The sequence below is a fragment of the Colletotrichum truncatum genome (assembly GCF_014235925.2).
Source record: "Colletotrichum truncatum strain CMES1059 chromosome Unknown Contig_0002, whole genome shotgun sequence".
Classification (NCBI taxonomy): Eukaryota; Fungi; Ascomycota; class Sordariomycetes; order Glomerellales; family Glomerellaceae; genus Colletotrichum; species Colletotrichum truncatum.
The window spans coordinates 2,274,168-2,287,335 of record NW_027222399.1 but is presented as its reverse complement, the minus strand read 5'-3'; the positions used below and the strand labels follow the sequence as shown (position 1 = coordinate 2,287,335).

The window sequence follows — 13,168 nt, the reverse complement described above, 5'->3', positions numbered from 1 at the left end:
CCTTTGTTTGCGTCTTATTCCTAATCGCTCGTGTTTGCACCGAACTGCATTTTTGGACGGTTTGCTGCAATTATCACTCGCAGAAGTCAATGCCACCCAACTCGAGTGACGGATATTTTCTCCTGCCTCAGCTGTGGGACCTTGCTGGGGCGCGTGGGCAACCACACGCGATTTCCGTTTTTGTGCGCAGATCAAATCTAGGATGGGTGTGCCGCCTGGTTGGCCCGTCGTGCGCCGCCGGTCTTTCTCCGGCCGACTAGCAAGATCAACTGGCCTGACTCCGTGTTCCCAGCATCCATTCTTGCAGCGATAACAGTTGGGTACTTGGCTATAACTCTTTGCGAGTCATGCGCTAATGGTGATTGTATTTATATTTCAGTTCTTTAATCACCACTTCATTGCCCCCCAAGCGGTTGATATTCCAACGTATTTCATTTCTTGGCTTTCAGTTGACCAAACATACGACATAGCTAACCAAAGTACCAGGCTCGCCAAGTTTGTTTTCATCTGTTGTGTTGCAGAATTTTCTTCATTTACCAAGCGACCGATGCCACTATAATGCCCGTGAGACATGCCCAACATATCACTTGATAAAACACGATCAACCTCTTTCTTCACATAAGCCTTTCCAACGTATTGAGTGTTATACAATTCAGTAGTGTGGCACCCCAAGACTTTGCAGCACAAGATTGACTATGCTAATGAATCCCTCTCCGAGAATAAAGCCCTGAGCAGGAAAACATTCAGTGTTAGTCATCATCTTACGATAGAAAAGGGAAGGCTCATTTAATTTATATCAAAGGGTCCCTAGAGGGAGACCGGGGTGACCCACCGATGCGAGTACAATCAACGGCGTACTTGACTGGCGTCGTCGAGAAATCCAAATCCAACTCAATAGGCCACCTATAGTCCGGGCCAGCGTGAAGGACGGAACATTGTACATCCCTATGTGCTTTTAGTCTCGACTCGCCACTGCCAACAACTGAAATTTTTGGTTCAAAAAAGCACTTACCAACGGCCACAGCAATTCCTCCCGGTACTAGAGACCGCCATGGCTTTCCATTCGTCGTAATCCTAACGATGGTCATAATGGCAAATATGACACCAAAGCCGAACGCCCACTCCTTTGCCATGGGCGGCAGCCCCTTGCCTGTAACGAGCCTAGCCGTAAAAATCCAGACGTATCCCGTTGGAACTTGGAACAGGTCGCCAGGAATGGTGTAGACGCTAGGAGATCATACTTTGTTAGCAACTACCAGGGACATACCAGCAACGTGACAACGAAGAGCAAGCAGGCGAACTCACGCTGTATACAATTTGTACACAAAAGCGCTCACAATAGCACCAGCCGTCGCACCAATCACCTGACCCCAGAATTGAGCATTAGGTGCGGCTCCAAGAAGATGGCCAGTCTTCAGGTCCTGCATGAGGTCACCAGCTTGCAGAGCACCCTGAGAGTTCATTAGTACGCAATCGAAGGCAGTGAATCTGTTTGCGTGATTGGGCACACTGAACGTACTGCTTCAGACTAGATACCAACGAGAAAGGTTAGCTTTCGCAAATTCAAGGTCAATGAAGCACTGGCCAGCTGAGAAACTTACCACAGCTCCCGCAACTAAATTAATCAAAACACTTGATTTGTTCGACTGCGGGATGATCAGAGCGAAGAAGAGCTGTGCAAGTTTGCTAATTCCGGACACGGGGTTCAGGTCGGTCTCGCCAAGCGCCCGTACTCCCATAATGCTAAGAAGAAGTGCCATCAGAACAGCGACAATGGTCGCGTAAAGGGGAACAAGGTCGCCAAAGACGATATGGATCGTCGTAATACAAAGGATAATAGATAAGATGAGGCCTAGCGATACAACTCTATTGCTGATTTGTTGGTCCGCAGGGGCGTCCACCTCATTCTCAGTTGGGCTCTCATTGGTCGGGGTTGAAGCAGTCAATCGTTCAACCGAGTTTCGCTCTTGTCCAGGTAGGAGATGTGAAGTAACGGTCGGTTCTGTGTGCTCTTCAGTGGTTAAAGCCGAGTAACCTCGCATGGAGTGATTCGGGGCTCCTAAGAGATGGTGCAGCATATGTAGCGTTTGCTGCCAAAGCATTTTGGCCTCAGAAGTGCCTAGCCGGTGAATAAGTGGTCGAAATGCAATATGCCCAAGGCTTACGATAGCATCAGCAAGCATGATAGCAAGTGAGACCCAAACGATCCAGCCCTTGCTTCCCGTCTCCCAGTCATCGATGGAGCCAGGTGCCCAGCCCTGGAACTTAGCCAGAGGAGAAAGGATACCCCAGCCTACGACTGCACCCAAAAGCATATGCAGAGTCGTCTCGGGCCCCATGATGATCCCTTGGCCAACGTACGCCGGGCTTGGGTTAAGAGTCCATAGCCAGATCCGGGCAGCGGTGGTTCCGAAAATGGGGATGTTGCGAAGGGACGGCAAAAAGTAGGAACACAGTGTGTAGAAGCCAGACATTCCGAAGCATATCAGCAATAGCCTCGTGTTCTCGGCCCATTCCTTCTGTGTCCCACTCTCCGGGTCTTCTAGGCTGGAGTTTTCGGTATTGCTGTTCGCATTGTAGCCAGAGTTAAGAGTTGCTTCAGGCGACAAATCGCCACGTGGTACCAGACTCGCGAATCCACCAGATACGGTATCGCTCGACCCCCCGGGGCCAGATTTTCGAGTCTGTCCATGCAGCACGCCGATGAGCACGGCAGTACTGAAGCCACTAGGAAAGCGCAGCCTCTCACGTATGATTACTTGTCTCCGCCTAGTCATAGTTAGCTGGTCACCGGAAGTCCTCTACCAGACGTTAATCTGGGATCTCCTAATGGTTATCTTACAGAGGAACTGCGAATACAACACCAAAGTAACAGAGACCCAAGGACCAAACGACTAGCTTCCAGAGGCTGATGTGAAGTGGGCCTTGCTCTTCAGAAGTGAGCAGGTAGTTCATCGCAGGAATCTGTCTTGATAGTCAGTCATGTTAAGTCGACCTGATAAGTAGGAGGTTTTTAAGATTTGATGAACACGCAAAGGCCAGTATGTGGGAGCGGGTGAACGTACTACACCGACAAAGCCGCATCCAAGCGGCATTATAGCCATACTCCCAGCAACAGTCTGCACGAGGACATTTTCAACAGGACTAAAGGGAAATTTTAGATGACGGGCGAGTGCCTTGAAAATGCCGAACCCCATCAAACTGGCGGGCATAGTCATAGTACTCACCCAACCCGTCTGCAGGCCAAAGTACATGTTTGAGAAACAGATTACCAGGCCGACCAAAAGGCCAACAAAGAGACCGCGAAGAGTGAAGCTGCGGCCAGGTATCATCAGCTTTTGCTCAGGAGTATCCTCGCGGTTGGTGCCACGGGCATGCGCTGCTCCAATCTGCACAGCAAGGTCGTTGTCGTGAAAACCCCGATCAGGAGCCATGGTAAAGCGAAATTTCCCTTGGTTGACTAAAGGCGGCTTGATGGTGGGAAGTTGATTGGTGTTGAGAGAGTTGATGAATGCCTATGGAGAAGGTAGAGATCACGATAAGATTATTGATGACGTGCTGACAATCTTGATATCGAAGCTCAGCTCACACAGGCTGGAGGAGACGAGCAGACTCCGCTTCCGTGGGACCCCGAAGACCTGACTTTGGACGGATAAAAGGCCGCGACAGGGGCTAAAGGTTCATCCAAGCAAGGCGAAATGCGTCCAAACTCATTTGCACATTAGGGCCGAGCTGAGCATGGAAGGTTCGTATTCGAAATAGGTTTACTGTTTCTTAGACTCAATGTCCACGTTTGCCCGCCGCTGGCACAGCTCACGTTGCAACTTGAGAGTAGGTCATCCCCACATCCTATGTGTACCCACAGCGCTAGTCTGGCCGCCTGTCAACAAGCCAATGATGTGCGACTGTCGCTAGCCACAGAAGATGTAATTACTAAGCACACCACCTATCCCAAGTAATTTTGCACGCCGTCGTCTCTGGCTATTCATCATCACTTTCCTTACAACTTAGCTCATTGCCAACAAATAGCACACCACAGACAGCTAGGTTCTTATTCATACATGGTAGCCCATCCAGAGCCTTCTCTGTCTCATTTTAGGACTAAACTGTCATGTCCGAGACCATGACTAAGCAATATGGGGCAAGACAAAGGAAGCTTGAAACACGAACCCAACCGAACAGACAACAACGAGGCCCTGAAGCTGATCAGAACCCAAAGCTGTCGAGCAGCGAGCTTGAGTCAGGCTCTTGGAATATAGTTGGCGGCGCCGAATCTTTCCTCTTGCTCCCTCCCGACCTCATTTCAACGTGAAGGTTTGAAATAGGCAGGTCTGCAACTACAAGCGAGCTACGGCGTCGCAACAATTTCAATGGATTGATCTCGCCGCCAAACTCATTTGCTGTATTCAATGCCGGTTTCAAAAATTCCCAGTTCCGAACTTGAAAAATGTTAGCACAGTTATCGTAGTCACGTGTACCACGTTAAACATACCTAGGTCTAGGCCGAGTAAGTCACATCCCATTCGGTCATACAGCTTTGCACTATGAAGCACAAACTCCCACTCGACGCGAGGAGTGACTTTTGAGGCTCCACGGAGAGTCTGCAGGGTTTTTTGTCGCAGTTGCGAGTAGAGCACCACGAGCGCCGGGTCATCTGTAAGGAATAGTTTGGATCTCATGTCAGGAGCACAAGGCGTTTCAATCAACGTGTATACTGGCGACTGCAGGTAGATGCGGAGTTAGAATACGTTCAACAGCACCCCCAACACCAGAAGAAAGACACTTACTATTAAGGCTCTTACTGCCATATCTTTGCGATTTAACATCCAGAAAGCCCATGATGCAAGCCAACGATTTCCTTCTTTGGCTGCTACTGCGAGCACCTCTTCTTCTAAGAGCTTCCGCATGACTGGGCCTTGATCGCCCTCGTAGACACGCGCGATGGCCACTGCGAGCTGAAGGTCTTTCAGCTGGTTCAAGCAGACGTTGACAGCATCCTGCAAGTGATTTGCGAGCAGAAAGAACGCAGCTGCATATTCTATTATGCATATTGTTAGCATCAAGATCTGCACTCAAAGTATATTTATCCTCTTTCTTACCGAATCGACGTTTGCTTAGCAGAGCATATGCGTTTTTGAGTGCCGTTGTCCGCCACTTAGGGTCATCAAAGTTGTTGGCCAGCAATCGCTGTGTTGCACCTTGTTCCTTATTCCAGTTTGCCATGCGCCAAAGTCCCTGGAGAACCGTCTTTTTCTTAAGAGCTAAGTAATAAAGACTACAATCGACGGGATTCTTTATCTCGCTCTTTGTGTACTCATTGCGAGCAACATTTTCGAATTGTGCCAGCTGCAGCCTTTGTCAGTGGATCATGTAACAGTCCCTGAATGCAGATGAGCCATACCAAGGCATTGTGATCGCTGAGCCACATAAACATGCCGCTTTCTCTTGCATCCTCCCAACGAACTCTTCCATGGCATTGCTTGGTGACAAAATCGATGAGAACATCTTGGCTGGTAGAGTGGTAGGCCCAGTTAATCTCTCGCCAAGACATTTGTATCTCACTTGTTCGACCCTTTCGAAGTGCATGCTGACGGAAGAAAAGCATAAAACGCGCGCCATTCTCATCTAACGACCTGCGTTGCTTCTCAACAAGCCCGATGCATTCAATGATATCTGCCAGTTGAATTTGCTCATGTCCCGAAAGCTGTTGAAGACCAATTTTTGTTAACCGTTCGTTTATGGCATAAGCCACGTCCTCGGTAAAGGTCTCATCTTCATCGGCAGATGCCTGGACATTGAAATGGTTCCCCAACTGGGAGTCATATGCTGGCATTTCTGATATCTACGGGCATATCAGTGAGTTTCGCATTTCACATTGGCAAGCACCATGACCAAAAAACAATCATAATCATACCTCATCTTGATAAAATGATGCTGGATCAAGTCCAAGATAATCGTCGATAGTTTCGCCTGCAACGTGGAATTTGAGTGTCTTGTGCAATGATATGAGTATTTTTCGGACCACTGTGTTCTTCCCCGCAAGGATGCTTTGACTGAGGAATTGTGGATGAAAGACTGGTAGCGGACCATTAAATCGCTGCACAGCTTCGAACAAATCCCAGACGCCATTTTTTTTGTGCGGGAGTTGTAGACTCTTCACTAGTGAGCTAGACAAGTCATACTCCCTGTCGTGAACGAACATTTGGTTACCGGACCCAATAACCAGATGTCCGTCGCCCAGCCAGGTAGAATCACCAATTGGATGAGGCGTCAATTCTCGAATGCTGATTTCCCGAACAGCCGCCCAAGCCGGCCCCTTATTGAGATAATCGAAGCGCATTTGGCATAACAGCACAACTTTAGACTGGAAGCCGACTGCTAATATAGATTGAGAATCTGGTGTCGATGTCCAGTCAAGGTCTTGGATAGTGTTGTTCGTTCCATAGTCTTGTGTGAACTCGAGTCGAGCACCTCCAATGTCCCATATGAATAGCTGAGATCTGGTTGAGTCGACGAGCGCCGCTTTCTTGAGAGTACTGCCACTCACAAGAGCTGGCTCTGACAGACCGGTTTCTGCTGATGATGTCGAAAGCCACCCCACATGGTCCTCTGTACGGTCAACACGCGCTGTCCAGAAATCTACGCGTCCGTTGTGGGTGTATGAAATGGCAATGTCCCTAGCAAAGACATCGAGAAAACCCGACGTAACAGGCGCGGAACCTGCTGGATCAACAGGCAACACATACGCGATTCCCTGTGCATCCTCTAGCTGAAACCTGCAAAACTCTCGTATCGACGTGTCTTCGCCACCATTGTGCTGAGCCTCATTTCCCTGACGAGAGTAGTGTGGAAGGTTAATCTCCCAGACAAGACCTTCCTGCTCCGAGGTAATGGTAGCAATATGAGCCACTGCATACTCATCAAGTCGCCGTCGAGGAAGAATTAACAAACATAGAGGTTTGCCAGAAACCTCATAAGATTGACGCTCTAAGAGAACAGCCCTTTGGTGCGAGCAGTCCCATAGAGATATGGCCCTATGCTCTAAAAACACAACGAACCGACCTTTTCGTAGGACACAAATGCGGTGAATGCGGCCGTTCACTGGAATTACACACTGCCTTGAAAGGCTAGACTTGCTGTTCTCAGCATGGGTCCAGACAATGCTTTCGCCCTCAGCAGTCCTAGAAACCACAGCACGACCACTGAAATTGCGAACCATCTTCTTGATGGGTGCTGAATGACCAGACCAAGTGCAATGTCGAGTGAGACGGGTTTCCCTTGTGGATGGGCTAAGAAAATTTGCCAACTCAGTTTCGTATAGTTGAATCTCGCCATCAAAGTCGTGAATCAATATGTGAAGTCGCCCGGTCCGACGGTCACAATAGCTTTGTACTTCAGCATGCTTTTTGGGCCAGAAGTCAAGGTACTGCGACTTCAAGTGTGCTACGTCGTTTATGGTCCTGGTTTTGCTATTCTTGGACCCGACGTCCTCTAAAGCAAAAACGACCATGTCCCCGGCGCCATTGGATGCGATACAGAGCTCGGGACTTTTATTTGCGAGTGAAATCAGATGTTCAAGGGTGGTATCGTGATTTCTGGTTTGAACTGGGCCACGCTGAACAGCCAATTCCGTAGCAGCAGAAACTTCCCTACCGTCGAGTATGAAAGCAAGAACTGGGTTTGTGAACATCTCGCTTTGGAGGCTCTGGTCTCTGAACGAGGAGTTCAGGTCAACAGTCCCCCATAAATTCAGCTGCTGGGGCGTGTGGGCATCAGATCCAGTCCAAACACGGACTACGTTGTCAGCGCATACAGTATAGAGGACATTGTCGACAGTTTGTTGAATATGATAAGGCTTCCGCCATCGAATGCCCGTTACAACGTCTGGATGCCGTAAGTAGGCCAAGTCGAAACGTACCTCTTCAGCCCCATATGTCAAACGTCGCCAGACTTTAACGAGGCAGTCCTGAAAGCCAACCGATGCGATGTAAGCCGAGTCGTATGACATTTCTGCAAGCTTTGAAGGATTCGGTAAGGCTTTGCCCCATAACGGTATTGGCTCGTCGGTTGTCAAATACATGGAAAGGGTGGAATGCGCAACAAGAAGTTCTTCGGAAGCGCCCCAGCTTAGAGCGATATCGTCGATGACATCTCGAGAATCAGGTATCGGGAATGAGGATTGAAGACCCCACTAGTTCAGACACGTCAACTTAGCAGCTGTTCGCTTGGTAGCATACAGCACAATAAGATAAGACAGGACCCAGAGCAGCTTTACAGCAGATGATTTATAGACATACCTTTAGAGCGTCTTCCGACTGTCCAAATGGTCTGTAAATCCTAATTAGGGAGCCGGTGCAAGTGGCAATTTTGCCTGATGATTCGTCAAAGGCAACAGCCTGCAAATGACTTGGGTCGTCATCGTAGATGGTCTGAATGATGGTGTTGGAGTCGCCGAGAATAGTAAAGGCGCTACCCGTTATGTAGACCTGGAGGATCAGCCGTCAGCGCCTGAGATAAGACCTGCAAAGATCTATGGCACCAAAAGCTCACATTGAAATGTCTCGAATCCCAGAATCCTGTCGCGAGAGCGTGGAGCCCCGACCTAGGCCTGCCTGGAAGGACTGCTCTCATCCTACCAGCACTAGGATTGAAGAAGCATTGCTCAGGTGTCTAGGTCGTGATATTTATCGGCGTTCTCGACGTAGTTAGCGCGGGATTGTTTCGACCGACAAAATGCTGTGCCTGCCCTCTAAATTCAGGAGTTGTTGTGGTACGTTTCGAGGAGGCGCTGGAGCTTGGGCAATAAGGCGAAGTTCAAAAGTAAAACGAGAATAGTGGTTCGGCTGTCTAACAGGAACTCAGACTCCTGGTTTACGTGCATACCTACACTAGTATAACGGGTAAACATGGGGGCTACACAGTGGGACTAGCCTAGCGACTGCGCCCAAAGATCGATAAGATAAGACGATATGGAACGATGACGCCAGGTTGCAGAGAACAACTAATATCTCGGCATTTATATTCCCGATCACAGACAGCACTAGCTATTGACCGATCAACTTCATCAACACATCAATGTACGTGAATGCGCGTGCTGGGCAGTCTGAATCGAATTGTTCAACTGGAGTAGACTATCCAGCACCTGCTAAAGACAGAGTTGAAATCACCTAAATCATATCATTATTTGCATCTCTTTATTCTAAGCTGACATTACACTCTCTCATCAGTTGCTAGCGCTTTATTGTTCCCCTCAACCCAAGACCCCGTATCTGTTTTTGCTTTTGTTTTTGTCAGTCGAGTATTCGTCTCGGCCGCGGAAAGTCTTTGCGCTTGTGCAAATGAAAGCCTGCTTAACTGACCGCTTGGTGCTAACGGCATGCTCTTGTTATACCGCTCACGGAGCTCTCGCTCAAAAGGTGTTGGTAATGGGGCAAACGGTGTCATCGACGGTAACCTGACTGACGATGCCATGCCCGTCCACCGTGTCGGCGTGTTGACAATAATTCCGTCAACATCAGCCCCAGAACCTACCCCGTCCTGGTCATCCTCTTCTACTGTTGGTCCGAATTCTTCCAACCTTGAATCCCTAAAGGAGGTTGCGCCTGACTGCTCATACACTGCCCTTGACAGCTGTAGGGAGTTCAGATTTGCGCCCAATCCAAGGTCCCTTCGTGACTTCCCAAGACTCGCTCTCATGATATTGGTCTGCTGCGATCCGCTTAGGTCCCCATCTCCCTTCCAATACAGGAGAAGCCGGCGCACAAGTTTCTTTTTGTTTCGTTCCTTGACATCTGAGGCAACGTACTCTCGGCTCTTGAGCCGCAGCAGAGTGGACTGCCACTGGCCCCAGTAACGCGATTTCAAATTCTCTTTCCAAGCTTCTTTTGCGCGGCCGTGTATGCCAGCGAGCTCATGAGACATGCCCTGCCACTCTCCCAACCAGGCAGCCGTCAGAAGCCTGGAGGCGCCTCGGTCATTGTTGCTTTCGTCCCGCCACACGTCCAGTACAAAGACCAAACGATGTTGCTTCATGATGTTGTACCGCTTAGCTGCTTGCCAATCCATGGTCGAGTAGAGTTGAGAGGAGGCCTTCCATTGATTTAGGTATCCTTTCGTAAAGGCAGTTTTGACATGTTGTCTGCATCGTGCATAAGCCTTCCGTGTAGAAGACCGCCACACTCCCTTTGAGCGCCAAGTGCTTAAGGCCCCAGTGACTTGAACGTAAAAGAAGCCACGCTGCGCCCATGTAGAAAGGCTTTGCTTCTGATGAACGCCGAGATACCAAGAATTTACCGCTTTTAGTGCCCCTTGATGCGCGGCGAAACGGCGCGACCTTGTGCTGGCCCTAGCTGATGCTGATGCTTGTCGTTGCCAAGTATCCAGAACTTTGGTTCTAAGCATCTTCTGTGAAATTATCAAGGGCGAAACGATACTGATTGTCAAGTGAGCCCGGGTTTGATCGACTGCATCGTTGATGCATCGTCTGTGGCCATGTCTTATGGGTGGACCACAAGAAGGAGGGAACCGACAGGTGCTATGCCATCTAGACAGTGCATCGCGTATAAGTCTGAAACCCATCCGGGCCTTAAAAAGCTCAACTTTCGTTTCCAGTTGCCATTGATTCAAGGAGTCTTGGACTACCCTGAGTCGCCGGAATGTATCTATATCTCGGTGATGAGCCAGCACATGCTGCTGCCAGGAACCGCAAACCCGAGATATGAAGAATCTTTTACCGAACTCGTTTGCATGAGTGCAGAGAGCTTGGGACACGGAAGAGCTTAACTGCCATCTGCGAATTTGGGCTGCTAGAAATCGAGGTTGGTTCAGAGTTTCCGTGTAAGCGGGACAGGACGTAAACCAAGCAGCAAGTGCACTGTTGGTCAAGCGGTGTTGAGTGTTCACCAAGGCTCGATGCCCATCCACCATGACATTGTCGGTCCGCTTAAGCCATAGAGTCACTATGCGTAAGGCGAAGATGCGGCGTCCCTTGAGCTTAGTATCAGCTGTGACTAGTTCCCAAGGGTCAAAGTGACGCATCCGCAAAATATGTCTCCTCGCTACAGCAGTTCGCTCAAGTCTTTCAATTGCGTACTGTTTCCAATGTGATATACCTCTGAGGAGTTGCAGGTAGCGTGATGCCTTAGCCGCCCGACGTTTTAGCACGGAATATTGCGCCTCCATCGCAGCATTTCCTTCCGGCTCTTCGCCATCAGGTACATTTTGCGGGTCAGATTCGACACTCTTTGAAGGATGTTGTTCAGCCGATATTGGTGGCTGCAGCTGCTGTAGTTCGTTGTGCATGAAAGGCTCCCCAACGTTGGCATCACTACGACGATGGTTTTCGACATTCTGCTGCTCGTTGGTTGATACACCTTGCTTGTGGCCGTTGACGCTGTCATCAACGGTCTTTTCATCGGAAGAATGCTGTATTTTATTTGCAAGTTGTTGCTGGTCCTGCTGAGACTGCTGGTTTTGAGTCTTATGCTCAGTAAGGGGGGCGTTATGTCCCTTAGGAAAGTGCTCAGCATTAGCATCATCTGGTAAAAGCCAATTAACCGTTCGCACAGGTCTGGATTCAACCGAAGGCAAAGAAGCAATAATCCTATTCTTTTCAGAATGGAGAACAGCGGGAGGGCCAGCAGGCTGAACAGTGGTGTCATTCGTCCTATGTTGCTCGTGCGAACCAGCGCCAGACCGCGGGCTTTGGCGGCTTTGCTCTGTAATTCCAGCCGTGGACGGCGAGTGGCTTGGTGGTGGGTGTTCCAGGGGTCCGACTGGCCTGTGATCCAAGTGTCTCAGGCCCGAGGCTGCATATGTCAACTTTGAGTTTGATGAATGATGATCGAGGTATCCAGACTCGGCTGACACAGATCGAGACTTAAGAACGTCCTGCTGATGCGACTGGATATATTGAGAGTTCTCACTTTCGGAGACAGCAGAGCCTTGACCGGCAATGGAGCGTAGGGAAGACGGCTGGGAAACAGCATCATCGTTTCGTGCGTCTTCCTGGTATGAAAGCCGCCTTGAACTCTCGCTGCGACTGTCGAATTCAAGCTCGATGCCCATCCTTTCCAAGACGCTGCGTAGTTTATCCAGAAGCGAGCCATCGCCGCGCTCACCACCAACCCGGAAGACAAGACGCGATATATGGTGGTCTTCCTCCGGATCGATACCGTAGTTAGGGAGGACGGTGTCGTAGGCTTGGAAAAGGGCATTTGTTGCCAGCCTCTCACCCTCGGGGAGGAGGTCCAAATTATCTTGGGCAGCTGCGACGACATCGTGGAGAATAGCAATTTCTGGGCTACCATGTTAGACAAACCACGACGAGGGGCATATCTATTTTCGAAGAACTAGGTATGTCAAGCAGAGAATGGAAACGAGCCTGCTTACCTTCGTTGCTGTAATACGAGTCTGAACTTTGGACCGACACAAAGCTGGATATGCCGTCACGAGGAGCCAGCGCTGGGCGATGCGGCAGCGACGGCATGTGAACTGGCGGCGTGCTGGGAGCATAATAAAAGGGCAAACTCGGCAGGGGCGGCGATGGTGGTGGGGGAGCAGCGAGGCCGTCACTAAGTAACTATGGTTGCGATCGCGACCACGACCCAGAGTGCCAGAACACTAGGAACAGGTGTTGAGGTGTTGTCAAGCAGAACGCAGTAAGAGCCGTATGCCATGTGTATTAAATACACGAATTGCGACAAGCCTAAGAAGCAAATGAAGTCCTCGCCAGAACAAAAGAGCGATGCGACGAGTTCTCGCAGATGAGGAGCTGCAGGCAAGTTTGGCGCGCTGTAAAGACTTGTTGAAACTAGCGACAAGAATTGAACGACACAACTAGCCTGTCGCGTCCATCGCGCGGTTTGCAGACAGATGCAGCTGAGCAACAGACCAATTGAGCGCAACAATACTTCAATGGCAATGGCGGTAGCAAACTGGCAAACTTGTCAAAGTGAGAGAAGAGTGTGCAACTTATTCGTAGCCAGGTGGGTGGGTTGTGAAAGCTAGAGCATCCCGACCTCCCGTCTTTTCAGACTGTCCTGTTTATCTCGCGTTCTACGCTCCGTTTTGTTGCACCGAAGCGGTGGGCAGGCTGACCACTGTGGAGACCTCGCGTTGAACTAAGTTGGCCAGGCTGCACGATCGTTGTGAACGCGACGGTGTTGTG

The 13,168-nt window shown here is 49.8% G+C and overlaps 3 protein-coding genes across 3 annotated transcripts; all 3 read right to left on the bottom strand.

Annotated features, from left to right (window-relative positions):
• Positions 1-652: 652 nt before the first annotated feature.
• CTRU02_203568 (oligonucleotide transporter (OPT oligopeptide transporter)) lies at positions 653-3,434 on the bottom strand (the record flags this gene model as incomplete). Its single annotated transcript, XM_070204228.1, has 7 exons — positions 653-727; positions 833-945; positions 1,013-1,227; positions 1,306-1,451; positions 1,602-2,769; positions 2,843-2,964; positions 3,066-3,434. The coding sequence occupies 7 exons, from the start codon at positions 3,432-3,434 to the stop codon at positions 653-655; spliced, it is 2,208 nt and encodes a 735-aa protein (XP_070061991.1).
• Positions 3,435-4,206: 772 nt separating this feature from the next.
• On the bottom strand, positions 4,207-8,631 carry CTRU02_203567 (WD repeat-containing protein; the record flags this gene model as incomplete). The annotated part of the gene is made up of 8 exons (XM_070204227.1): positions 4,207-4,463; positions 4,493-4,721; positions 4,788-5,038; positions 5,100-5,346; positions 5,402-5,842; positions 5,915-8,191; positions 8,298-8,486; positions 8,551-8,631. 8 exons carry the CDS (start codon positions 8,629-8,631, stop codon positions 4,207-4,209), a joined length of 3,972 nt encoding a protein of 1,323 aa, XP_070061990.1.
• A 579-nt stretch (positions 8,632-9,210) lies between these two features.
• On the bottom strand, positions 9,211-12,487 carry CTRU02_203566 (uncharacterized protein; the record flags this gene model as incomplete). Its single annotated transcript, XM_070204226.1, has 2 exons — positions 9,211-12,296; positions 12,391-12,487. 2 exons carry the CDS (start codon positions 12,485-12,487, stop codon positions 9,211-9,213), a joined length of 3,183 nt encoding a protein of 1,060 aa, XP_070061989.1.
• Positions 12,488-13,168: the final 681 nt, after the last annotated feature.